This window comes from Panicum hallii, chromosome 5 (assembly GCF_002211085.1).
Source record: "Panicum hallii strain FIL2 chromosome 5, PHallii_v3.1, whole genome shotgun sequence".
Taxonomy (NCBI): Eukaryota; Viridiplantae; Streptophyta; class Magnoliopsida; order Poales; family Poaceae; genus Panicum; species Panicum hallii.
Window position 1 is genome coordinate 58,033,857 of NC_038046.1, and position 24,982 is coordinate 58,058,838.

The 24,982-nt window shown below is 47.8% G+C and overlaps 6 protein-coding genes and 1 pseudogene across 12 annotated transcripts; 6 read left to right on the top strand and 1 right to left on the bottom strand.

The window, feature by feature from the left end:
* LOC112892872 lies at window positions 1-2,611 on the top strand (annotated as a pseudogene).
* A 681-nt stretch (window positions 2,612-3,292) lies between these two features.
* On the bottom strand, window positions 3,293-6,097 carry LOC112891484 (GDSL esterase/lipase At5g45920-like). The gene is made up of 5 exons (XM_025958366.1): window positions 5,750-6,097; window positions 5,445-5,657; window positions 5,264-5,331; window positions 4,188-4,355; window positions 3,293-3,678 (listed from the first exon to the last, which is right to left on the bottom strand). The coding sequence occupies exons 1-5, from the start codon at window positions 5,846-5,848 to the stop codon at window positions 3,519-3,521; spliced, it is 708 nt and encodes a 235-aa protein (XP_025814151.1). The 5' UTR covers window positions 5,849-6,097; the 3' UTR covers window positions 3,293-3,518.
* A 979-nt stretch (window positions 6,098-7,076) lies between these two features.
* LOC112891926 (transcription factor GTE4-like) lies at window positions 7,077-12,269 on the top strand. Of its 2 annotated transcripts, XR_003228621.1 has the most exons (6): window positions 7,077-8,489; window positions 8,576-8,627; window positions 8,760-8,882; window positions 8,986-9,061; window positions 11,485-11,824; window positions 11,919-12,269. XR_003228621.1 is itself a non-coding variant. In XM_025958930.1 (5 exons), the coding sequence occupies exons 1-4, from the start codon at window positions 7,233-7,235 to the stop codon at window positions 9,045-9,047; spliced, it is 1,494 nt and encodes a 497-aa protein (XP_025814715.1). In that variant the 5' UTR covers window positions 7,077-7,232; the 3' UTR covers window positions 9,048-9,061; window positions 11,485-12,204. The 2 variants fall into 2 exon arrangements, 1 of the variants encoding a protein (XP_025814715.1); XM_025958930.1 differs by having other exon boundaries at window positions 11,485-12,204.
* A 13-nt stretch (window positions 12,270-12,282) lies between these two features.
* Window positions 12,283-15,214, top strand: LOC112891927 (uncharacterized protein HI_0077). 4 transcript variants are annotated; one of them, XM_025958934.1, is made up of 8 exons: window positions 12,283-12,821; window positions 12,918-13,159; window positions 13,386-13,482; window positions 13,713-13,896; window positions 13,982-14,063; window positions 14,139-14,184; window positions 14,257-14,347; window positions 14,707-15,214. In XM_025958934.1, exons 1-7 carry the CDS (start codon window positions 12,432-12,434, stop codon window positions 14,317-14,319), a joined length of 1,104 nt encoding a protein of 367 aa, XP_025814719.1. In that variant the 5' UTR covers window positions 12,283-12,431; the 3' UTR covers window positions 14,320-14,347; window positions 14,707-15,214. The 4 variants fall into 4 exon arrangements, with proteins under 4 accessions (XP_025814719.1, XP_025814718.1, XP_025814720.1 ...); XM_025958933.1 differs by having other exon boundaries at window positions 14,783-15,214; XM_025958935.1 differs by having other exon boundaries at window positions 14,809-15,214.
* Window positions 15,215-17,204: 1,990 nt separating this feature from the next.
* LOC112891929 lies at window positions 17,205-17,926 on the top strand. The gene is made up of 2 exons (XM_025958939.1): window positions 17,205-17,450; window positions 17,603-17,926. Exons 1-2 carry the CDS (start codon window positions 17,341-17,343, stop codon window positions 17,724-17,726), a joined length of 234 nt encoding a protein of 77 aa, XP_025814724.1. The 5' UTR covers window positions 17,205-17,340; the 3' UTR covers window positions 17,727-17,926.
* Window positions 17,927-18,120: 194 nt separating this feature from the next.
* LOC112891928 (GDSL esterase/lipase At1g31550-like) lies at window positions 18,121-21,420 on the top strand. 3 transcript variants are annotated; one of them, XM_025958936.1, is made up of 5 exons: window positions 18,121-19,607; window positions 19,693-19,902; window positions 19,990-20,147; window positions 20,268-20,541; window positions 20,641-21,420. In XM_025958936.1, exons 1-5 carry the CDS (start codon window positions 19,370-19,372, stop codon window positions 20,856-20,858), a joined length of 1,098 nt encoding a protein of 365 aa, XP_025814721.1. In that variant the 5' UTR covers window positions 18,121-19,369; the 3' UTR covers window positions 20,859-21,420. The 3 variants fall into 3 exon arrangements, with proteins under 3 accessions (XP_025814721.1, XP_025814722.1, XP_025814723.1); XM_025958937.1 differs by having other exon boundaries at window positions 19,996-20,147; XM_025958938.1 differs by lacking the exon at window positions 19,693-19,902 and having other exon boundaries at window positions 19,996-20,147.
* Window positions 21,421-23,204: 1,784 nt separating this feature from the next.
* LOC112895211 (GDSL esterase/lipase At5g45910-like) lies at window positions 23,205-24,982 on the top strand. Its single transcript, XM_025963141.1, has 5 exons — window positions 23,205-23,464; window positions 23,579-23,788; window positions 23,878-24,026; window positions 24,106-24,379; window positions 24,703-24,982. Exons 1-5 carry the CDS (start codon window positions 23,227-23,229, stop codon window positions 24,918-24,920), a joined length of 1,089 nt encoding a protein of 362 aa, XP_025818926.1. The 5' UTR covers window positions 23,205-23,226; the 3' UTR covers window positions 24,921-24,982.

Here is a 24,982-nt window from a genome sequence, read left to right on the forward strand (position 1 = left end):
TTTGTTATTCTGATACGCCTCTTTTTTGGGGGCAAATTTTCTGATGAGGGATTGCCCTTCAGAAGGAAAAAGGTGACATCTGAGTGGAGGAATTCTGTTCGCCCAATTCTGTGGAGATGCCGGTGGTTAGAGTTGCGTATGAAGGAGCTGTCATCTCAAGTATCAAAGTATGACAGGGAGCTTGCTCTAATCAAGAAAGAAAAGGAACTACAACAAGCAGTAAGCAAAGCAAATGGTTCTATGTCAGAACCGGTGCAGATTTACATAGGCCATGGGAACAGTATAATGAAGAGGAGAAAGAGGAAGAGACATGAACAAAATGTGGATGCGTCCTTGTACATCAGCAAGCACAAGATATTGTCATACTACCATGGTCCAACATCCAATTATGCCTACCGTTTTGTAGGAACAGGACATCAATTTATTCATGACCATGTTGATTTTGCACCTGATTTAGTTGTTAATGGTAAGAATCTTTCAATATTTCACAGATAAAAAAAATAAGGGAGCTGAAACTGGTGGTCTCTTAATTGATGACGATTGTGGCGGTACAGGTATGACCGTATGAATGTGCCTGTCTGGTCAAACTTTTCAGTGAAGTTAAAATGGAAAGCATGGTATTATGCAAAGTTACATTAGACCAAGTTAGCTCTAGACCTGGTTGTGAGAAAAAAGTTTGCTTCTGTTAGGAATATGTTCCTTTTTAGAAAATGAAAAAAAATATCCGGCCTCTGCGACCGCACAAAGCCAAATTCTTACAATGATTTCAGCTCAAAGAAGGAATATGTTTGTGTTTTAGTAAAGGCGTATGTTTGTGTTTTAATCGATGGTAAATGATTATGCCACATGGAGTTTAGTTAGATTGGCCATGTAGAAAATGCAATTCATCTATATTCTCTGCCTTAGTAATGTTCATGCAAGTGGTAACTATGTATTGTATTTGTTTCATTATGAATGCAGTTGATGGCAGTATCAGAGGAGGACTTGACACTGTTACATTGCTCAATTCTGAGAATTATGATTTGATTTTTGAGCAACTCACTTTAAAGGATACTCTCATGACAATTGATGGGGTCCAGTCTAGAGTTAATCTGCTGCAAGATCTTCTCAGCAAGGCTCATTCTGGAGGAGAAAGTTCGGCACTTTCTGAGGACCATTCTCATGTCAGGGTGCTACTCAAAAACGCTCATTCTCCTTTACCAAGTGTCGATATACTAAACCACAGAAAAGGAAGAATCTAAACATTTTGCTGAAGGATGATGATGGACCAGCTCTTGCAGGCAGATCTGCTTTGCCTGACAGGGAAATTGACGCTCATATAAAAGGTGCAAATAGGAATACTGATGAAATAAGTGGAGAGTGCAATCACTAGAGGGAGAAAGCAGTCACAGTGGACCTGCTCTTGGGTACTGACAATTACATACCAAATGGTCATATTGGGGATTTATGCAAAGAAGTAGGTCTTTGGTCCTTTGCTTATTCTTATTCCTCTTTTAATTCTTTAGTGCTTGTTTGGATTTGGGTTGATCCTCTTAGAGTTACTGCTTACAAATTGGAATTTAAATCATCTTATATGCACATAGTAGATTTGGGGTGTATAAAGTTCCCATTCAACTTTATTTGCCACATTGAGTGTTTTATTATCTAAACTGTTTTACTGATTTTGAACCATTTCCAGAAAAAAAAATGGTGTTTGCTTCTTGGGCAATATATTTTCACTGGCATTTAGTTTATTGTATTACTGTTTCTTTTTCACAGAACATTGATGATATCCTCATAGACAATCAAGCAGCCAATGAAGCGTTTCAGCAGTTTGATAAGGCCAACCATCTGCCTTCTGGAACTTTGTTCAAAGGCCAGAACATTTCTGGTCGAGCAGAAATTAAGAACATTTGTGCTCCTGCAGCTCCAGTGGTGGAGCCTATCTCCCATCAGAGCAAGAAGGAGCTGAAACCTAAGAAGAAGAGGAAGAAATGCTCTGTTTTCACCAAGAAGCAGAGGAAAGAGGCCTCCAAAACACCTGCAGCAAAGGAGAAAGCTGGGGGCACGCCATCTGCTGCGGCAGTGGAGAAAACTGAGAGCACGCCCTCTGGTGTAACTGGGTGGGGAACCATGACCGCTCGCTCAGCTGGTAAGAAGCGCAAAACTGGAACTGAACCTGCAGACATGAAGAAGTGTGAATCTGGGAGCAAATCTGCATCATCGAAGAAGCAGGAAGCTGAGAAGCCATCCACAGCAGCAAAGAAGCAGAAAACTGAAAACCCACCCTCAGCAGCAAATAAGCGGAAAACCGAAAACCCTTCCTCAGCTACAATGAAGGAGACTGAAAACTCGCCCTTCACAACAAAGGAGACTGAAAGCGCCCCCTTGAATCTGAAGATTGAGAAGGCTGTGCTGGTGGCTGTTAATAGCCGGAGGAGCCAAAGGGTCCGAAAGCCCAAAGATTTTGCTGGATGAAGCAGAGAGACCTCTTAGGGTCTGTGATTTGTAGGTATATCCTGTTGTCTGGTCACCAAAGTCGGTGGCCATATTTACATGGATCGCCATGTAAGTTAATGTACATATCAGCTTTTGTGTAGTAAAAAAATCTCACCCAAAATTGTTGGTTGGTTGGTCAATGTCATGTTGTGTCACCTCTATATCCAAAATGAAAAAAAAAGTGAAAATCATGCCATGTAATGCATGCATGATTTCTCCGGGCTTTGTGATCTTTTCAATACGGTTTGTGCACGGCAGTGGGTGGTGACTAGTGAGTGCTGACTCGTGAGGAACACTGAATAGTGGGACTCCATCAAGGAACACAAACACAATCAACCTTGGCCATGTCAACTCTGAGTGGCGCACCATTGCTCAGGATCAGAGATTGGCCGTTTCTCGGTGTTGCAACTGCAATTGCAGTCATGCAGGACACCATGAATCAGTCCAGCTACCTTCACCAGTGCTGGCCGTAGCAGGCTGCTAACCTAGTCTGCTACCACAGATTGAGAAAAGGATAGAGGAGCTGGTTCACACCAGGCCGCCGTGGTCCATCCTATGATGATGGATGAAGCTGTACTCTTGCAGTTATATTGGAATGTGCATGGTCCATACTGCCAATACACTGTTCGGTAATGTTTGGAACCCCAAGTGTTCTCCTTGCCACATTTCCTGTAACTCAAGCTACTGTTTTTTTTCATGTTTGTACAATCAAGGAGATTTGAACTACCCGGTATTTAACGGATCGTACCAAGCCAAAACTTCACCAGGGTACCAAACTAACAATTTCTCCTTTTTCCCCGTGCCTTCAGAAATGTGGTACTTGAAAAATAGCGACAAAAAGTCATTTATTAAATTTCGCACAAACAGTTTGTGTGGTGGCATCGTTAGTCCATATGCATATTATTATTGTACAAGCACAAAAACCATCTCCAGAAGGAGAAGTCGCACACGCACTGCCATACAGAATAGAGCCTGACTTCGGGGACATCATTTGAAACCAGCAGGCATCAGTAATCCAATCATGCAATAAGGTGTCTTCTTCATGCTCCGAAAGCTTGCATGGGGTCTTTGGGGTCAATGTCATGGTAGAGGGGGAGGTCAGATGGGAGGCTCTCCTTGCTGAAACCGATACTTGCCAGCATCTTCACAACCTCGTCGAACAGGATCTTGTTTCCAGTTGGGGTGAAGTGAAGCCCATCACTGCATTGTGGTGTAGAAATATTACCCCATGCTTGCACATGGAAAAGATATAAAGATTGCGATAGTTATTAGACAAGAAATTCATTACAAATTTAGAATCAAAGCTTTCTTTTTTAAAAAAAAAATCCAGCACTCATTACAGAACACTGAACATTGTTAATGATGGTGAAAAAAATGTAAGACTGTTCAAACTAGACACCCTAAAAAAAGTATATTCTGTCTGTCTGAAAAATCTCCTATCCATAATTTTTTTAGTGTCTTGGATGTACACAACCAAAATACGATATCCTCATTTAACTTCAGATTTTGCTGATTAACAAGCTACTGTTGAAATAAAACATGCTGGAAAGCTTTTACATTCAACTAAACCTTATCTGGTTTGCTATTCCAGAACATGTAAAGCAGGAAGCTGAAAACACAGAAGGGGAGAAAATACTGAGTAACTACTGTTTATTTAGCCTATCTGGTCCCTGCATTGCTCACAGGTGTAATTGAAATAGATGCTTTACCTTAATGCAGATGTTTGCCAATCTGGAAATTCCTGCATCTTTGTCCAGATGTCTATAACTGGATGACCCAATTCTTTGGCAACAGCCATGCATGCCTGTGCATAAGAGCCAGCAGCCTCGTTGGTTCTTTCAGCTTGTCGTGAAGGATCATCAACTCCATAAATGTCTCTGCATAAGGGGAAAGGAAATATCAATGCGGCTGGGTTGAAATCTACTTTAGTAAACGCTGCATTTTGCATTGAATGCTTGAAGAACTCATTAGATCAGGCCACATAATCAGAGAGCTGGACATGCCTAGAAAGACAAGAGACACAATCCAACACTCTAGGATGCACATGCTTTAAATGGAATATATGGGCAACATTCACTGAATCCTATCTCATGGACTCTTGGACAAATGTATGTAGGTCCAAAATAAGCATGCCCTGTCCTCAATAAGTACATGAACTTTGGCGACCTTTTTATTACTTCAGTGAGTAAAGCTGGTAGTCTGGTGGTCTGATGTAACTCAGCAGTTCTCGTTTTTTCTCCCCTCAAGTCACTCATCAAAATTAGCATGTACAAACAGAGGGCTGTGAAATATAGTGTAGAGAAGACATCATCGGTGTGATGAGTTATCTATGGTTGCCTGATACTCCTGGCAAAGCCAGGCGGACTAACTAGAGAATACAGATCAACAAAATGGTTCTTTACCGATTCTTGCAGGTTAGTCGATCGGTGTCAGTGTGATGAGTAGCCGTATCAATATGGTTCTAAATGCTGAGCACGTTTTCGACTTACTGTAAGTAGCAGCCTGGAAAGATATGGTTCACCTTTTAACTCAAAAACAGCAGATAGTGGAATGCAGTATCATACTACTTGCACGCCATGACTGCTTGCAGGAATAGCATATATGCATCAGAGCAGAAGGAAAGCAATGGGGATCATCAGTATACGAAAGGCACCCAATGATTTGATTTCTCAATGGTTGACCACTAGATTCCCTTCTGAGGGCTAAAGATCAGTAGAGTGACGAGTGATAGACCAGTGGATTTATTCCATTTGTAGTATCTTCAAAAGTGGATTTATATATTTACCGGATTCTCGCTGGCTCATAAATCGGTGGCGGGGTGATGAGTATGATAGCAGTGGAGGGCCATCGCTCCTGCGATCGAAGAACCAAGCAACGGACAGGTGAGCGAAGAATCCAACATATCCGAATCCGAGAGTCACATGACGCAACATGGCAACAAAGCCCAGACAGCTACTGATTATAACCTTGAAGTAGCCGCAGATGGCGCGGAGGTTGCTCTGGTACTCGTCGAGCGGGACGTTCTGATGCGCCTGCACCTGGTCGGGCAGCGAGGCGTCGTTGGCGCCGAAGAAGACGGTGACGGCCGCCGGGTCCGCCGCGCCCTCCATGGCCCGCGGCAGCACCTTGAGCGCCCACCGCGTGTTGTACCCGCTGAGCCCGCGCAGCACCACGTCCGCCTGGACCAAAGGGCGGGGCGGGGCCCCAGACACGCGGTCAGTTCACGGCGGGCCACCGGCGCCGGCGCCGCCAGCGAGGAACGCGCGCGTACCTGGCGGGCGAAGCGGTCGGTGAGCGCGGCCCCCCATCCGCCGGACTCGAAGGACTGCTCGGTGATGGAGTCGCCGAAAAGCACCAGCCGCGGCCGCATGGTGGATCGCTCGGGTCGGGGAATCCGCCGCGCGGGCTCACTCGCTGGAGTACTGGTGCGACGGCTTCCGTTCGAGATCCGAGAGCACGAGCGCGGACTGGCAGTGGCATTGGCCGCTACCGTGTCATCTGGGGCCGCGGGTTAGGTGGGCGTGTGATCTGGATGAGACGGAATCTTGGGTGAGCTCGTGAGGCCGTCATGACGAATTTTAATTTGACTGGCGTCCAGCACGCGAATCGTTCGCACCGACGAGCATATTCCGGCTGTCCGCCGTCCGCCGTCCGCGAGAGATCTCCTCCCGATTCAGCGGCGGTGGAGATGCGGTGGCTGAGCCGACCTGAAGCACGCGCGGTATTGGGTCAGTAATCCAAATCCTAAATTTTGTCAGATTCATGAAAAGAAGGTAAAATTTGTTGGGGAACACTCTTCAATGGTGGCTTTTACTACAAATCATTAAAAAAGATTGTCTTTACCAAAAGATATTACAAAACTGTGGTGGTAATTAGCCGTAGAACATTGCAACCATTATTATATTTGATTTTAGTAGAAAGACACCAAAATTGACTATTCTACCTTTACTTTCACCAGATTTATCTCATCCTGTCCGATTTGAGTCTGGCTATATCGAAAATATAGATTCAACATGAAAAATAGTTTTAAGTAGTAAATTACCTTTTTAGAAATTCATACTTCTGTCGAAAATACTAGTCAGATTTTAATCCTATAGACCGTGCTGATGTCGTAAGGTAAGGGTGTATTCGTTTCCTGGGGTTTAAAGTTTAGAGGGGTCACATCAAAGAGAATCTTATCATTTAGAAGTATTAAATAAAGTCTAATTACAAAACTAATTGTAGAACCCCAGTGCTAATTCGCGAGACGAATCTAATGAGGTATATTAGTCCATGAGTAGCGGATGATTACTGTAGCATCACTGTGGCAAATTATGAATTAATTAGGCTCATTAAATTTGTCTCGCGAATTAGCACCCAGCTGTGCAAAAAGTTTTATAAACAGATTTTATTTAATACTTCTAAATAGCAAGATTGTTTTTGATGTGACGGGTCTAAAGTTTAGATGGTAGGAAACGAACAGGCCTAAGTGTATTTTGGATCGTACCGAATTCAAATAAATGGCCCATGATCAACTGAATTTTACCGGGAATGGAAAGGAGACAAACAAAAGAGTGGGGCCAAAACAGAGCAAAGGAGGAAAAAAAAACCTGGATCCCTCTCTCTTGCACAGTAGCAGCTGCCAGCCCTGCCCCCCCCCACCACCAAGCCCTCACCGAACCCCTCCCCGTTTCGCCTCCTCCGCCCAAATCCCCAAATCGCCGTCCTCGATCCGCCGCCGTCCTCGATCCGCCGGAGCCGTTGACCCGCCCAGAATGGCCTCCGGGCCGCCCTCGCCGTCCGGCAAGCCCTACTCCCGCAAATCCCACGCCAGCTCCAAGGCACCCAGCATCCCCTCCTTCGACGCCCACAGCAACGGCCCGCTCCTCCCCAGCGTCACCTTCTCGCTGCCCTCCACTCCCGCCTCCCGCCGGGAGCTCCGCCGCCGCCTCTCCGCCGAGCTCGCTCAGGTGCGCGCCGCCTCCAAGCGACTCAACTCGCTCCCGGCTCCGGCCCCCTCCTCCGCTCTCTCCGCCACCGACCCCTCCACGCCGCTCCCCCCGCAGCCGCCGGCGTCCAAGCACAAATCCAAGAAGGGCGGGGGAGCCCCGCAGCCGCAGCCACACCTCTCGGCGGAGGCGCGGCGCAAGCTCTACGCGCCCGTGTTCAAGAGCTGCGCCGCGCTGCTCTCCAGGCTGATGAAGCACAAGCACAGCTGGGTGTTCAACAAGCCGGTAGATGCGAGCGCGCTTGGCCTGCACGACTACCATACCATCATCACCAAGCCCATGGACCTCGGCACAGTCAAATCAAAGCTAGCGGGCGGACACTACAAGTCACCACGGGAATTCGCCGGGGATGTGCGTCTGACGTTCCAGAACGCCATGACGTACAACCCCAAGGGGCAGGACGTGCACTTCATGGCCGAGCAGCTGCTGAACATGTTTGAGGAGAAGTGGACGGAGATTGAAGCTGAGGTTGCACAGCTATCACCACAGCCTCCTACACCGTCGTCGGCTGCACCCAGGAAGCCAAAGGAGATAGACAATTCTAGGGTGTTAGAGAGGTCGGATTCGACCGTCCATGCTGCTGGGGTGGAGGCTACACCGAAGCCGCACACTGGCAGACCCCCGGTTTTAAAGAAGCCCAAGGCAAGGGAGCCAAATAAGAGGGATATGACCTTCTGGGAGAAGCAGCGGCTTAGCAATAACCTCCAGGATTTGCCACCGGAGAAGCTAGACAATGTTGTTCAGATCATAAAGAAGAGGAACCTGTCACTCAGCCAGCATGATGATGAGATTGAGGTTGATATTGATAGCTTTGATGTTGAGACATTATGGGAGCTTGATAGATTTGTGACAAACTATAAGAAGAGTATAACTAAGAATAAGCGGAAGGCTGAGCTTTCCGCAGTAAGGCCAGATGAGGCTGAGGCTGAGGCTGAGGCTGATCCTGATCAGGAGCTGGAGAAGATAGAGCACGTGAGGCAGGATGAGGCAGATCAGGATCAGATTCCTGCAGTACAAGAACCGGTATGATTTGGTTGGCAGTATTGGTGCCTTCACTAAATTTAGGTAATGTTTTCCAAATAGTTCTTATTGTTGTCATGCTGTTACAGATTCCAGAACCAGAAGCAGGTGATGTTGAACCACCTAAGGAAAATGCAGCAGGTATGTGGGATCTGTCTTTAGAGTACTCTTGTAATTGCTATATCCGTCCTTTTCTGTTTTAGAAAAGAACAAGTTTATCACTATAATTATGCTTCTAATGCAAAAGAACCAACTAAGTTTACTCAACTACAGATGACAATGAGAGATATGTGGGTGAATCATCACCGGGTCATTTGGAAGATCCGAAGGGAGAGACTGCTGGTAGAACAAGTAGTTCTGGAAGCTCTAGCAGTGACTCTGGCTCATCCTCTAGTGGTAAATGGTTCCCTTATTTTGCAGATATAACAAGAAAATCTTCTTTATAAAGGTTAGGTTTGGAAGTATTTATACATGAATTTAACTTGACAATCATGTGCAGATACGGACACAGATAGCTCATCAGCAGATGGCTCTGATGCTGCGCAGTCACCTAGAACGTAGCATCTATAGGCCAGGTATATTCTACATTAATGCAGCAATCATTTGCATTTAATGTCCAATAACTTTGATAAATCCTTGAAATTCAACAAACTTTTTGGGAGCTGCAAATCACTAGAACTACCAAGTGTGTAGAGAAAGTTCATGTTCTCTGTGAACTAGTTAATTACTATTGCTTTTGCTAGAAAGCTTCTGGATGGATATTTCTCATCTAACTCACAGAGGATGCTAATTTTGCTGATTGATAAGCTCACATGAGCAAGCCAGAATTCATCTATCTGGGTCATGTATTGTACTTTGCTCAGCCATCAACCTTAAATATTTTATCTTTTTTTTAATCTGCACAAGCTTTAGAAAATGGAATTCCGAAGACCAGTGTGATATCTTATGCCTCTGTATAGTTGAATGTTCTGTTGGCGACATGCAAACTATTGGCTTTGTCATATAGTTGCACAGAACATGGTATAAATGTGTAAGCTTTGTGGTGACCTTCTTGGTTGTTGTACTAGGAACACCAGAATAAGTAGCTTTCTTTATTGGCTTGTAAGTATAATCAATTAGCATTTAATTGCTGATAATCTGCGATGTTGATCTACTGATTTTTAGTTTTGGCGAGTCATTCACATGATTTAAGTCGGAGAAGGCATTTATTATTGTGATATTAAAACAACACATAGTAGTAATTTTTCCAGCTTAGAAGAAAGTATACATGTTGGTTACAGACATTTTTTTAGGTAAGCATTAGAGATGTTCCCAGATAAATTGTAAATGGTTGACAAAGTGTTCACATCAATGTTATAGCACAGTTATTTTTTTCCTGCATAGTCCGAAACAGTGGATATTTTGTGTCAACTGCTTATCTTCTTGCATATTTAATGTCACATACTCATACGTGAATTGGCACATTGCAGCATACATGCGAATTTATTGTTATACTGTTAATTCATAATATATTTGCTTAGCCTACTGTTCTGAACCTAACTTTTCTGTGGCAACTCAAAATGTAAACGATGAACGAAGTACTTGTTTCTGGTACTGCTAATATTTTAGAATTCATACTTCATTTATTTAGGTACACCTAGATACAACTGTTCTTCAAAACTACATTAGCACCTTGTGTATGATTTGTTTTTCTTGGTACAATTTTTTCTTTATTTCGTCATGAGCACGGAGTACTCTAGGCTCTAGCCCTTCACTTCGTCTTAAGCTGACAGTTACCAGATTTACAATCCCAACTAATTTGATCTCTTTACCTTTTCTTGTTATAGCCTGTTTCGTTGTTTCATGTCTCTCTGCCTACATGTGACTTTAGTTTTCCCTATAGCACCAAACTTATAAAAGATCCTTGTTAGGAATTAATGTATCGTGGATTTGTACAGCAAACTAGTATAAAAGATCCTTTTTAGGAATTAATATATCATGGAATTGACTAGTGTCCCTCAGAATGTTAGCAACAGAGCGATCAATTGTATAGCTTCTGATTTTTGGAGCACTCTGGTCTGGTTGTTTGTTAGTCCCATTCTAACTATATTTGGAAAACTGACAGGAAGGTATTCATATCGCAGTTGTGGATTCCAAGTAATAGGCTTGTCAATATCCTTTTCCATTTTCATCATCTGTCTATATGTAGCCATGCTGGTCTAGCCCATCCATTTTCTAGACCTCGTTTTTTTTTTTTGGGGGGGGGGGGGGCATGGCCTACTGTGGCCAGTACTGTCCTGAGCCCATCGAGACTATTTTCTAATATTTTTTTTCAATTGCCAAAAAGTTTTGCAGTCCTGATAAATTTTTTTCTATCATAAAGGCCAAGTTGTAAATGTTGTATTAGACCTTATTTGCCCCTCTTTGTTTTCGTACTATACTTTACTTGAGCTTGTAGAGGTACTTGATTGTCTTATTCTGTCCTTTTCTCAACCTTAGGGGCTTAGATCCGCCCTCCATAGCCTTGGTGGATTAGAACAATATAGCAATTTTTTGTTGCTGACGAGTTTGTTATGCACAATGGGATACAGATCTGAAACCAAATGTACCGTAGATTGCTTGATTTGATACATTACAGGTTGGACTAAGTTTAAGTACTGAAATATGTTTTTGTTTCTATTTACTAGTACTGTGGCAACGCTTAAGCTTATGCCTTGCTTGCTCTTTTTTTTTGTCATTTGTAGTGATCATTTCAGGTAGTTTTTCTTGTCCAGTAAAGCTATTTCACTACTCATTTTACATAAGAGTTCATTGCTCATAAAGCAAGAGTTAGTTAAGCTTTTAAGCAAATCAAATCATGGTAGGGAAATGCAGATGCTTCCAGTCTACCTGCTTTTGAATAATGCATTCAACTTTTGATTCAAACCACCAACTATGGGAAATAATAAATTGGCTAATTAATAACTATTTCATGATCACACAATTGTGAATCTGACATGTCTGATTTCCTTCTATGCAGATGTTAATGTGAGATTGGAAAGGCCATAACTCCTTAGTTCACCAAAGATTCTAGCGTGAAATTGTCATCGAGATTGTTGTAAATTTTGCTTATTTAGGAACCCTAACCAATGCCATCTGCCATGCTGTTGTTGTTTTGGTCTCAAAGTGGATGCCTGGAATGGCTCATGCCCGATTCATCTGTACCACTATTTGCAGTCATGTACTTATTGTAGAGTGCTGCATTTACCTAGTCGTCGAGCTGGAAGCTACCTCACATTGGATAGGAAGAAACCTGCAAACTGGGGCAAGTAAAACAAGCGGTGAGGTGAAGACCAGGAACCTGGAGGCCTCGCCCTGTTGTAAGATTGTACAATTGTTATAGTTGTGTAATTTCTGTTGGTGTTTTGCATTAGCATTGATCATTTCTTTTCTCCCTCTCTCACCCTCTTCAAGCGCACGTGTGTTTGAACTGGACCCATCTCTCAGTAATGGAGAAAAGCTCCATTGTGACTGGTAAGGAAACAAGTCCAGCAGACCAGAACCCCGAGCTTCGTCGATGAGACGCCCTCCCGAATGCAAATGCTTCTGCGCTCGCTGCCTGTTCTTGTTGGATTTCCCTGCTCTGCCGCATTGCCGGCCATCTTTCAAGGGTGAAGCAGAACCTGTGGTACGGACGGTGTCGTTTGATGGAGAATGTGAGCATCTGTTGTTTGGAATGATGATAAATCTTGTCTTGCTAGGAGAGAGTTCCAGTATGAACTGGTCAGCTGGATGATTTCACTTGCTATTCACACTTTCAGAGCAGGTAGGAGTGCTATATGTATGTGTATTTCCCACGAAAATTAGCCGGGATTGGACTGTGCTTGTGAAATTTCCTCGAGCAGAGCACCATCGTTTATCTCAGAACAGAAGATCGGCGTGGGCTCCCTGTTCGGCGAACGAATCGCGTTATCCACCAGCCACCAAATGCTCCCGCTCCGCCGCCTACCGCCGCTCCCACTGCCACGCGGCCCCGCACCCCGCCGTCTCCTGTCAGCCGCGGCATCCGCGGCCGCCGCCTCGCCGCTCCCATGGCCGGGCCTGCACGCCTGGCGCAGGGCGCCGCCCAGCGACCTCCGCGCGTGGGGTCCCAACGGCCCCTGCGCCTCCGACGCCGACGAGGCGGCCGGGGGCCCGTCCGAAGCTGACGCCGGCGGTTCGTCGCTCGCGGAGATGGGGGCCCTGGTGCTGTCCACCGCCGACCCCCTCGCCAAGGCGCGGCTCACGCACGCCGCCTTCTCCCGGTGGGCCGCGGGGCTCCCCGTCGGCCAGGCCGCGGCCCCCGACCACCCCGCCAGGCCCGACAAGCCCCTCGTGGTAAGTGAGTTCTCTGCTCCCCCCTGGTTTTGGCATTTCGTCGAGCAGGAGGTGGGTGACCGTGTGGTGCTGCTCTACTCTTGCCCCCGTGTGCAGGTGACGCAGAAGGAGATCATCACCCACAAGAAGATGGGGGTGCCGCTCAACGCGTACATGCTGCACAACCTGGCGCACGTCGAGCTCAACGCCATCGACCTCGCCTGGGACACCGTCGTGCGGTTCGCGCCGCTCAGAGACACGCTGGGAGATGGCTTCCTCGCGGATTTCGCTCGTGTGGCCGACGACGAGAGCCGCCACTTTCGGTGGTACTCGCAGCGGCTAGCTGAGCTTGGGTTCAGGTTAGTGGCGCAAAAAATGCAGGACTAGCTACCTACTTCTCCGATTCCATTGTATAATTTGTAAGCGTCTGCATCTTGGGTTCATGTGTCACTGGTCAGACCGTCAGAGGAGAAAATCACATGTCCACCTATAATATTGCCTTAGTTATACATGGACGGTGACTTTTTTAATGAACGATGAGCGATGCCACATTGCTCTAACATGTCATAGTACATCTGTGGACAGTTATGGTGATATGCCGGTTCACAATCTTCTTTGGAGGGAGTGTGCAAAGTCGTCAAGCGATGTTTCTGCACGATTGGCAGTGATTCCTTTGGTTCAGGTGCCACATCAATATTGCTTCCTTCTGTATGATGCTTGTCCTAATAAATACTTGTTTAATTTTTGTTGATTATTTAACTTGCCAGTCTTCAGCTGGTAATTTTTGTTGATTATTTAACTTGCCAGTCTTCAGCTGGTACTGCTAGGTTCCATGCTTTTGGTGATAAAGCTTGCTCAAAAACTTTATCTTGTTACAATTGACCAATATGTTGATTATTAGAACCTTGATAGGAAGCTAGAGGCCTTGATGCTGGACCAAGATTAGTCCAAAGGTTGTTTGGTTTTGGGGATCATCGATCAGCAGACATTGTGGCAAGAGTAGCAGAGGAAGAGCTTGCACATGTTTCTGTAGGTTTGTATTGGTTTCTGAAAGTATGCCAAATGATGGGTCGTGAACCTGGTGATACTTTTAAAGGTTTGCCTCGCCTAATCGTCTAGAGTATTATATATGCATATACAAAATTATGTTGTCTAATGCAATATTGACATTAAAATTACAGACTTAATAAAGGAGTATGGTGTTGTATTGAAGGGTCCATTTAATTATCCGGCTCGTGATGAAGCTGGTATACCTCGAGAATGGTAGGTCCTGACCTAGCAGTGTATATCTACAAGCATTTGACAGCTATAAGAGGGTTAACATTGACATTTTTTCAGGTATGACGAGAAGTTTAAACAGGAATCTGCAAAAAAACTTGCAGAGGTGAGAGACTGATTAGTTTTTTTTATGCTGATGTTTTGCGATGAACTTAAACTAATAACATGCCCTTGACAGGTGCATGATAGACTAGCTTGTATTGTTGAGATGGAGAAAGAGAATGCAAGTTTGAATGGCTAAGTGGCACTTGATGTACATGAGAGACTGGGTAGGCACTCGACTAATTTTTTACAGTGTGTAAACTTACTCTTCTTGAACTCTGAAAAGCTATTTTATTTATATTTCATATAAATTGTTGACAACCATATTTTTCTTTTCAGTTTGAGATAGATAAACTTGACTATCAATCCACCATCAATCAGATCATAAATTCTTCAGATTGTAGGACAAAATCATATATTCTGACAACTATGCTCTAACCTTGCTAATGATCCATAACCTGTAAATGGTCTCCCGTTGAAATTATCTCTTGAATGCGCGAAGAACAAGCAGGATTTCGCCATAACCTTAGTATCACATTTCTATTTGAATAACATTGAATAAAGTATTTAATCTTGAACATTTTAGGTTTTTTTCTGGCTGGAGGGGAAAAAAGTAAATCATCAATGCATGTTATACAACTCATCTGTGTATGTTTGCAAAGATACCTGGTGTCAAGTGGGACACCAGATCTTGTAGGCTGGAAACTGGAAGTCTGGAACCGAAAGCTGGAGGTTGCTGGATTATTTAAAAGAGCATTCATGGTGGATTTGGATTGGTAGAAGACAGACAATCCCAATTCTTCATTCTGCTGCCAGCTTAGTGAGATACCATATGTTGTCTCCAGCCCTGTAATTTATCATCCTAATGGCTGTACTGGTTAATGTGTATGGTTGATTCCATATCATCACAGCAAAGCTTTATCATCATGAATTCATGATTAGTATAGTCAGTCCAAGAAGGATGTGTCAAGGAAGATTAGTTTATTATCTTTTTCTCGATTGAGCAATTATTGCATTGGGATGATCTGGAGGACAGGATTGAATACAACGAGTATGTAGTTAAATTTCTGTCTCCACACATTGGTGTGTTTTCATATCTGCGGTTCATTCCAGACATTTGATGCTTGTGACTTTGTGAGAAGTAGCAGAAGTGATTTGTTGGTGACTTCTTGGAATTCTGTACTCTGTACTTTTCAGTTCGGCGCCTGGCCTTTAATCCGAGTACTGATTAGTGTTGGTGGAATGCGGATGACTGATCAATGTTGCATTGATGGTGATTGGTGTTATGCTTATGTGTATTCACTACTATAAGCTGTGCTTCTGCAGCATATGCGTACTAAGCTGTGCTGCTGGAAGCTTCTTTTAAGTTGCTGCTAAGGGTGCAGGATATGTTAGATAATTCGATTCACCTGTGCTAACTGGTCAGGGAATGTAATCACCACAACTGATGGTATTTGTCTTAGTTATACATAAATGGTGATACTTATTAATTTTGTATGAAGGATGAGCTGTTATATTAGTGGTACTTGTCAAGAGTATTTCTGTGGATGGACAGTTGGGGTGATATGCCAGTTCACAATCTTTTGTGGATGGAGTGTGCAATTTCTTTGGTTTTGTGCCTTATCATTACAGCTTCCTTCCGTGTGATGCTTGTACTAATACACACTTTATTTTTGTAGTTGATTATCTTAACCTAATATGTTCCATGCCTCTGATGATGATACTTGCTGAAGAACTTTACCTTGTGACAGTTAACTAATACTATATTGATTATTAAACACTGAAAGGAGGCTAGTGGCCTTGATGATGGACTGACTAAGGTCAGTCCAAAAATTATTTGGTTTGGGGCATCATCGTTCTGCAGAGATGTAGACATTGTGGCAAAAGAGCACAAGAAGATTCTGTGCATGTCTCTTTAGTTTCATATTGGTTCATGAAAGTATGACAAATGATAGGTTGTGTACCTTGTGATGCCTTGAAAGGTTAGCTTGTCTCCAAATTATCTGTGCCTCTGTACGCCTGCAAAGCATTTGGCAGCTAGAGAGAATAGCGTTTGTGTCATTTCTGGTATGATGAGAAGGATGATAAAAAGGGCTCTCCCTTCTCTTAATTAGTATTGCTTTTGTTTTCAGAAAGAACGCTGCATAAAGTCTTGAGAGTCAGGACCTGACCATTTGCAGTTTTGTGTAGCTGGCGTAAGACCAGTTTGTAGGTCGAAAACTGAAATAGCAGCACATTGGGGCACAAGACGCACATCGGGTGTCTTTTTGCGGTTTCTGTCGCTTGCTGCCAGGATGCTTCCCCGTGATTCCATGAGCAAGAGCAGATGGAGGAGGAACCGGAACCTCTGCTGTCAGGTAGGAACCAGGCTTTGAAAGAAAGAGTGGTGGATTGGTTGGAAGACCATCATTCAGGTCGGAGGATCGGAAACGTCTAAAATTGTCTCAACACTCTGCCAGCTCAGTGAGCTAGCAAAATGTCTCGACACTCTGCAGTACGGTTCCTGCTGAATGAGCACTACGCTGCGCTGGCCCCCTGATGCTGATGTTTACCTACAGGCTACAGATAGCTGAGATTCCGTATCATCCAGCATGTTTGATGCTGAAATGATGAAATCGTTGGGTTTGGAGTTCAAACATACTTTGGACGATCTGGTGGCTAGCTTGCACCGGGGCGTGGAATTCAACGGATACGTGGGCGCCAGCCGCTGGCGACAGCCAAGCGGCCGGACCTTGGCCTCGCCTTCCAAGCCCAACCAACTCCACACCACATGGCAGTGGCATGGGCGGCGTCAGGCAGGGTGTCGCCTGGAACCTGGCACGTCCCGTCCAAATACTCCAAGCGAGGGTGGCGCCCGAACGGCTCGCCATCGCGGCCGTCCAAGGCAACCTCCCCCTCCCCCGCCCGGTTCGGTCGTCGCCGCCGTCCGGCCGCCATGGAAAGCGTACCCCACCTAGCTCTGGCTGGATGGATAGGTCAGACGAGAAAGCGTGTTCGGCTTCTCTCTCAGCACCCGGAAAGCGACCGCGCGAGGCCGCACACGCCTCCATATGATATATACACACTCCCTCTTGTAGTCTTGCGCCTTCTTGTTTTTCCACGCCTAGCTAGCTAAGCACGACAGGCTCCAGGCCTCCAGCGCAGCAAGCAACGCGACGCGGCGGCCGGCGGCATTGGCTGCGACCGATCTCCGCGCCGGAGCCGGAGGAGGGGGTCGAGGATGTGCTGCGGCGACGGCGAGTGCCGGCCCCTGGGGTGGCTGCTGGGCCTGCCCTTCGCGCTCCTCGCCGTCATCGTCTCCTTCGTCGGCGCCATCATCTGGATCATCGGGTGCGTTGCGTCTTCTTCCTGCTCCCGGAATTCCCCCCTTTCCTTTCCTTTCCTTTTCTTCTCCTCCTCTGGATCAGAGCCCTGTCTCGTGATGCGCCGAGATTAATCAAATCAAGTTTGGTTGCTGATGCTGTGTGCGTACTACGCTGCAGGCTGCCCATCTCGTGCATCTGCCCGTGCTGCCTGTGCGTGACGCTGCTGCTGGAGGTGGCAGTGGAGCTCGTCAAGGCGCCGCTCCATGTCATGACCTGGTTCACCTCCAAGATACCCTGCTGATGATCCCGTCCGTTCCATTCCTCCACCACAGCTGCCAGCCTCGCTCGTGCTGGCCTTCGTAGTACAGGCAGCAGTAGTCATCACCAGATCGATCATCCTGCTTAGCCAGCCTCTCCGGTTCGCCACTCGTGTGCGTCCACAGATTTCTCGCTGTATACTCGTGTCATCGTCATCATCGGTTGATTTGATTCGTCTTGATACTTCGGTGGATTCTGCGATTGGTTGTCAGAGATTTGTTGCCTGCGACTGTGACTTTGTGACGAGTACTATACCGCTGTTCTTGAGTGCTCCGGGATTCTGTGCCTGTCGATTTCGGCACCGCCTGGTCTTGCGTCTGATTATTACTGACTAGCAGCTGTGGGGATGACGATGACCAACGACTGCTACGTTGACGGTGATCGCCACACTGACTTGACCACGGCTGCCTTGCCTGTGTTCGAGGAGGTCAGCCAGCCACGGCGGAGCATACTGGGAACCTTCCGCCGCGGCGGCGGCGGGTTGCAGGGGCCCAAAAGGTTCCGCCGAGTGATTCGTCGTAGGAGGCGGCGCCGGCGGCGGTGTAGCCATGTGGGCCTCAAGCAGAGGTTGGGCTTAAGCAATTCCTCCGTGCTGGACCCAAAAGGCCCAGTTACCAGCGTGCTGTGGGCTTTTGTTTCTTATTCTTCTTAAAGCTCCCTCCGGTCAGGCAGGCCTGCACGGTCCGTCCCAAAGGATAGCAATTAGCAGCACGCAGCCTTCGATCGGTGCGATCTTGCTAGATAGGTAACTGTGTTTGCTACGTTGGTAAGGGTAACTATCCATTAAAAGGCGCTCTACCTTTTTCCTGCTAGTACTAGTATTGGTAAGCCATGGCCCCATTCTGATGAAACGAATTATCAATTAAACAAAATTAGCCAAATTGCCCGTCTAAAAATCAAAAGAATTACAATATATGCATATATAGTCCATGTGAAATAGGGAATACAAATGATGAAAGCATTCAGATATATACGTACTCCCCGGTTCTTAAATACATACTTACTCGATTAGTTAAGTAAAGTAAAATAAGCAACTAATAGACTCTTTGCATTGCACAAATATACCACAAAGGAACGAGAGAAAAAATCAACGGCGCCATATATTTAAGAACGAAGGTAGTAGTTACAGTGGGCAAATGAGATAATTAAGATGAGTTTAGGGAAGAGTCGTATTGAAATTAGGCACAACATCACCACTAATTCCAGAGTTTTGTAAAGAATAGTAGAGACGATAGAGGTAGTAGCTCAAGGATGTATTCTCACAAAATCAATGCACATTTGACCACAGAGACAAAAGTGTAACCCCTTATCCATTTCCAGCAGGTTCTCATGTTTGTAATCAACAAGGAAAAAGGAGCAGACAAAGATTCAAAAGGTTCTCCACTGTTTTGAAAAGATGAGTACTCTTACTATCTTAGTACGACGAGCCTTGGAATCTGAAGTTCGGCTAGACATGACGACATGAGCAACCCTCCAAACTAAAAACGACATCCCAACCAATGGCCAAAGCGGACAGTGCTCGCAGCCTCATGCTTATAAACGGTCGCGTTTGTTAGTCGTGCGTTGCAACCAAGCACAAAGTTGCAGACTCGCAGTCCCTTCCGGGTGTCACGTATCTGATCGGCGATGCTGAGGGCGGCGGTGCTCATCGTCTTCCTCCTCTCCGTCGCCCGCATCGGGCGTTCGCAGAGCTACAACGCGATCTACAGCTTCGGGGACTCCATCTCCGACACCGGCAACCTCTGCGCGGGCTCCGGCGGCTGCCCATCCTGGGACAGCACCGGGATGCTGCCATACGGGAGAACCCACTTCGGGCACCCCACCGGCCGGTGCACCGACGGCCGCGTCATCGTCGACTTCCTAGGTGAGTTACCGATTTCGTTCGTGTCCTCTGCTGCATGAGAAACATTTGGGTGATGTTGCTTGCATGTCCGCTCATGGACACGCAGCCGAGCGCTTCGGCTTGCCGCTGCTCCCGCCGTCCAAGGCCAGCGGCAGCAACTTCAAGAAGGGCGCGAACATGGCCATCATCGGCGCCACCACCATGGACTTCGAGTTCTTCAGGTCGCGCGGGTTGGGTGGCAGCGTCTGGAACGACGGCTCCCTGGGCACCCAGATCCAGTGGTTCCAGCAGCTCATGCCCTCCATCTGCGGCAGCGGTGACCGTCTCACTACGCTCGCAGAGCATCCTCCAAGCTATCTTTGTTTTTGTGAATAATGCGTCCTAAATGTATCGTGCAAATTAGATGCAGACTGCAAGAGCTACTTCAGCAAGTCCCTGTTCGTCGTCGGCGAGTTCGGGGGCAACGACTACAACGCGGCCCTCTTCAACCCCGGCAAGGGCATGGCCGAGGCCAGAAGCTACGTGCCCCAGGTCGTCGACAGGATCGCAAGCGGTGTGGAGGTACGAGTAGTGCGGCACCCACTCCACGACGCACGACACACTCGTGTCCAGAACTCCAGATTGTTAGGAAGAACGCAAAACCTGACGTGATATTTGCGACGGATGAGCACGTACGCGCAGGCGCTGATCGGGCTGGGCGCGGCGGAGCTGGTGGTGCCGGGCGTGCTGCCGATCGGGTGCTTCCCGGTGTACCTGACGCTGCACCCGAGCTCCAACAAGGACGACTACGACGAGACCGGCTGCCTCAGGAGCTTCAACAGCCTGTCCAGCTACCACAACGAGCTGCTGAAGCGGGCGGTGTCTGGCCTCCGGAGCAGGCACGCCGGCGCCAGGATCATGTACGCCGACTTCTACGCCCAGGTCGCCGACATGGTCCGCTCGCCGGAGACCTTCGGTACGCGCGCCGCCGTCGTTGCTCCGTCTCGTTTCTTTCCGGCAGCTCTGACGTGCCGTTCCTGTTCCGACCCTGTTGTGTCTTTTGCATCGTGCGCAGGGCTGGAGTACGGGCTGAGAGTGTGCTGCGGCGCCGGCGGGCAGGGCAGCTACAACTACAACAACGGCGCGAGGTGCGGCACGGCCGGGGCGAGCGCCTGCGGCGACCCGGAGAAGTACCTGGTCTGGGACGGCGTCCACCTGACCGACGCCGCCTACCGCGCCGTCGCCGGCGGGTGGCTCCGCGGGACCTACTGCAGCCCTGGCATCCTGCATTGAGATGCAGTCAGAGGGGTGTATGACTGAACATGGGGATCAGTGGTCGATCGGCACGGATCGTCATAGTCTGAGTTCAATGTAACAGGATACATGCTGGTTAAGCCACACTCTGCCCTGCGGGCCCCACGCCAACTCTTGATCCTCACAGCGCTACGCCTTCGACATTACAAAACGCACACAGCAACTACGCCATGTTCCCTTCGTTGGGTGCCGATTTACACGTACGAGATTAGCTGGGTGGGCCTGAGGCCTTGTGGTCCTACTATGATGGGCGGGGTCCGTCGTCGGGACGCTTCTTGGGGCCAAGATTCCGCTGAGTGGGCCTGAGGCTCAGCACAGGGACCAATAGGCCCAACTTCTGTGCATGCTGGCCCGTTCTATCCGACTGACTCTCTCCACCGCAGTTTGCGCACTTGCGCTCCGTGCGCTGCCATATGGCCCGAAGGTCGAAGCAGGGGTGGACTGGTGGCGATCCGTGTGCGGGAGCAAGCAACGTTGATGCCGACAACGAAACCCTCGGCTAGCCACAAGATGGAGGAAAATAACTCCCGCGGCTGAGATCTGCTGCCTTCCTTGTTTGACGCGAGGATGGTAAGATGACTCGAGCAGAGGTTTTGCCGTTTCGCTCACTACTTCTCTGCTGCAATGCAGTAATTCAATTGATTTGGCCAGTTTTAGCCAGAACCCTCAAGAATTTGGACACTGGAGCTCTCTCTTGTAGTTTAGTACCACCAGTTTGTATGCATTGCGCAGTTGCCTTTTATCTCTCCATTATCAAGTCTAGAAGCACCACCACCGTCGTCAAAGCACTGGTCCTTCTCCCAGCCTTGTGCTGTTAATCAGTGATCACTTATGGTGCTGTGCGTGTCACTCCCATTGCTATGTGCTCTTCAGCTCTTGTCACTAATGCTTTATCAATTCTTGTTGGGTTCTTAATGCTGGAAACACTAACTTCAAGTATATCCTCATATGCCTATGTTTACTCTTGCACAATCTGCAAACATCATATCTCTGGTGCACTAGTAGATAATGTACCGTGCAAGTAACCAGGACATTATATTATAGGCTCGATCAACTGCAGCTGCAACCTTTTCTAGAAGTCCTATGCCTTTACCATGCTGTGGGTATCCAAGAACGAAAAAAGAACATGGTCACTATGTGAAATGATATACGTTTACTATGCTAACAATGAATCTATTTGCCAGCTTGAGTGATAATGGCTGTCTTTTTATCTTTCCTGGTACTCTACTATATATTTTCACTGCTTTATCTCTAAGGAGGGCAGGCCATACGGTCAACACATTTAATAACTTATGTTCTGTATCCAACCTGGGTTGTTGTGCCACCTGGTTTCCAATCAGCTTGCCTCAAAATTTTCAGTTTGTGCCGTGTATGCACTAACATAAAAAAACAAACCCACATATTTGTGCATTGTCTATGATTAATGATTGGTACTGTATGACCAAACATGCATGAAACGAAAGCTTTTTGGATCGTTATACTCACACGAGTTTGGATTTTACTTCGTGTATGGGTCTTCCAGTTCCACTTCAGAATTGTAACTAGATGTGTAAGTGTAACTCTAATTGGACAGCTTTTGGCAATGTTGTCTTCAGAAGGCTGGTTAATTTGTGCACAACAGAAAAACTTTTGGCTTTTCTTTTGAGAAAAACTGGAATGGCAAATACTAGTTTAATTTACTGATTATCTCGCTCACTGTAATTTTTACACAGATTTCCCATCAACAGATTAAAGAACTACTGGGTGCAAGAAGAATATGTTTGTTAATTCTGATGAATCAACAGTGTGGGTGGGCACATGCCTGCGTGCGCAAAAAAGACCACACTCATTCTGATGAATCCAGAATCCTGGGAGGTGAGAGTTGATGTGAACTGAACTCGCACTCTCTGTGTACCAAATTACCAATATGTCTGAAGTGAGCATGACACTTGCTAGTATATGTGGGTTTCGATACGATACCGTTGCTGGAATCATGCACTGTAACAGCAGGTAACCAAATAAGGTGGAACCTGGTAAAATTCAATATAAAAACTAGGTGCCGAGTAGCCGTGACCCTTGTAACTATTTCAGCAGCTGTGCTGCTTGATAATAAGAGAAGAGATAAAAAAGAACGAAGATGAAGACTTGACCGAAATGATAACCGCTAGCTGTTGAGAAAGGACGAGTCTTACTGTATACGTACGAAGGCATGATGATGGCTCGACATGAGCAGCCCTCCGAAGACGACACCTCAACCGGTGGCCGCAACATGACGTGCTCGCAGCCTCGTGCTTATAAATGGCTCGTGCTTGCTCGTTGTGCCTTGCAACCAAGCACATAGCTACAGTCATTCCATCTGATATCAGCAATGCTGCGGACGGCGGTGCTCATTCTCTTCCTCCTCTCAGTCGCCAGACACGGGTGCCCGCAGAGCTACAACGCGATATACAGCTTCGGGGACTCCATCTCCGACACCGGCAACCTCTGCACGGGCTCCGGCGGCTGCCCGTCCTGGCTCACCACCGGGCAGCCGCCGTACGGGAACACCCACTTCGGGCGCCCCACCGGCAGGTGCACCGACGGCCGCGTCGTCGTCGACTTCCTAGGTGCGTGCCCTGATCTATCTTTATGTATGTACAGACTACCTTGGTACTGACATGAGAACACTTCACACTTGGCGTGGTGACCTTGCATGTTCCGCCCGTGCGCGGCGCATGCAGCTGAGCACTTCGGCTTGCCGCTGCTTCCGCCGTCCAAGGCGAGAGGCGGTGACCTCAAGAAGGGCGCGAACATGGCCATCATCGGCGCCACCGCCATGGACTTCGAGTTCTTCAAGTCGCACGGCCTGGGCAACAGCATCTGGAACAACGGCCCCCTGGGCACCCAGATCCAGTGGTTCCAGCAGCTTATGCCCTCCATCTGCGGCAGCGGTGACCGCTTCACTCTTTTTTATATTTCATCACGCTAAGCTCGCGTAGCAGGCTCCAGCTGAATGTAAAATGAATTGTGTGCTGTGTAGATTGCAAGAGCTACATGAACAACTCCCTGTTCGTCGTCGGCGAGTTCGGCGGCAACGACTACAACGCGCCGCTCTTCGGCGACAAGGGCATGGCCGAGGTCAGAACCTACGTGCCCCAGATCATCGACAAGATCACAAGCAGCCTAGAGGTACCGCTCCAGAAGGTACGTCCCCCCTCGTCAGGAAGTCCAAACTGGTCTCGTGACGGTTAAATTATTTCCCCTGCAGACGCTGATCGAGCTTGGCGCGGTGGAGCTCGTGGTGCCGGGCGTGCTGCCGATCGGCTGCTTCCCGCTGTACCTGACGCTGTACCCGAGCTGGAACAAGGACGACTACGACGAGATCGGCTGCCTCAAGAGCTTCAACAACCTGTCCGGCTACCACAACGACCTGCTGAAGCAGGCGGTCTCCGGCCTCCAGAGCAAACACGCCGGTGTCAGGCTCATTTACGCCGACTTCTACGCCCAGGTCGCCGACATGGTCCGGTCACCGGAGAACTTCGGTACGTACGTGCGCCGTCGTCGTCACCCCATCGCTTCTTTCCACACATGTACAGCACACATCGCAGCCGGCCGGGTTCCTCGAGTCCATCGATGGAACGAGCCAAGGATGCACACGTCATCGCGCTCATGTAGGTCAGAGGCCTGCATGCAGTGCCGCCCTGAGCTCAGCAAATTAAAGTAGCCTAGCCTCCATCCGGCCGGCAAGGGCCAAGCGGCGCGGCAGCTCTGAGTCTCTGACGACGTGTCGTTCTTGTTCGCTCGCTGGTGCGTGGTGAGACCTGATGAGAACCTGATCGTCCAATGAATTCATGTGTGCACGCAGGGCTGAAATACGGCCTGCGAGTGTGCTGCGGCGCCGGCGGCCAGGGCAGCTACAACTACAACAACAGGGCGCGCTGCGGCATGGCCGGGGCGACCGCGTGCGGCGACCCGGAGAAGCACCTGGTATGGGACGGCATCCACCTCACCGACGCCGCCTACCGCGCCGTCGCCGGCGGGTGGCTCAACGGGACCTACTGCAGCCCCGGCATCCTGCACTGAGAGAGGCAGGCCGGCAGCGCGCGGTGTGTGTATGTCTGAATGTGGAGGAGTGACCTGCAGGG

Excerpts from the sequence above, each read along its gene's own strand:
- LOC112891484 (XM_025958366.1), bottom strand. The coding sequence starts at position 5,848 with ATGCGGCCGCGGCTGGTGCTTTTCGGCGACTCCATCACCGAGCAGTCC. Across the intron at positions 5,658-5,749 it reads CCGACCGCTTCGCCCGCCAG|GCGGACGTGGTGCTGCGCGG; the intron begins GTACGCGCGCGT and ends CCTTTGGTCCAG. Across the intron at positions 3,679-4,187 it reads TGGCAAACATCTGCATTAAG|TGATGGGCTTCACTTCACCC; the intron begins GTAAAGCATCTA and ends ACCACAATGCAG.
- LOC112891926 (XM_025958930.1), top strand. The coding sequence starts at position 7,233 with ATGGCCTCCGGGCCGCCCTCGCCGTCCGGCAAGCCCTACTCCCGCAAA. Across the intron at positions 8,490-8,575 it reads TTCCTGCAGTACAAGAACCG|ATTCCAGAACCAGAAGCAGG; the intron begins GTATGATTTGGT and ends ATGCTGTTACAG. Across the intron at positions 8,628-8,759 it reads ACCTAAGGAAAATGCAGCAG|ATGACAATGAGAGATATGTG; the intron begins GTATGTGGGATC and ends ACTCAACTACAG.
- LOC112891927 (XM_025958934.1), top strand. The coding sequence starts at position 12,432 with ATGCTCCCGCTCCGCCGCCTACCGCCGCTCCCACTGCCACGCGGCCCC. Across the intron at positions 13,160-13,385 it reads CTAGCTGAGCTTGGGTTCAG|TTATGGTGATATGCCGGTTC; the intron begins GTTAGTGGCGCA and ends ATCTGTGGACAG. Across the intron at positions 14,064-14,138 it reads GCTGGTATACCTCGAGAATG|GTATGACGAGAAGTTTAAAC; the intron begins GTAGGTCCTGAC and ends ACATTTTTTCAG.
- LOC112891929 (XM_025958939.1), top strand. The coding sequence starts at position 17,341 with ATGTGCTGCGGCGACGGCGAGTGCCGGCCCCTGGGGTGGCTGCTGGGC. Across the intron at positions 17,451-17,602 it reads GCCATCATCTGGATCATCGG|GCTGCCCATCTCGTGCATCT; the intron begins GTGCGTTGCGTC and ends ACTACGCTGCAG.
- LOC112891928 (XM_025958936.1), top strand. The coding sequence starts at position 19,370 with ATGCTGAGGGCGGCGGTGCTCATCGTCTTCCTCCTCTCCGTCGCCCGC. Across the intron at positions 19,608-19,692 it reads CGTCATCGTCGACTTCCTAG|CCGAGCGCTTCGGCTTGCCG; the intron begins GTGAGTTACCGA and ends ATGGACACGCAG. Across the intron at positions 19,903-19,989 it reads GCCCTCCATCTGCGGCAGCG|ATGCAGACTGCAAGAGCTAC; the intron begins GTGACCGTCTCA and ends CGTGCAAATTAG.
- LOC112895211 (XM_025963141.1), top strand. The coding sequence starts at position 23,227 with ATGCTGCGGACGGCGGTGCTCATTCTCTTCCTCCTCTCAGTCGCCAGA. Across the intron at positions 23,465-23,578 it reads CGTCGTCGTCGACTTCCTAG|CTGAGCACTTCGGCTTGCCG; the intron begins GTGCGTGCCCTG and ends CGGCGCATGCAG. Across the intron at positions 23,789-23,877 it reads GCCCTCCATCTGCGGCAGCG|ATTGCAAGAGCTACATGAAC; the intron begins GTGACCGCTTCA and ends TGTGCTGTGTAG.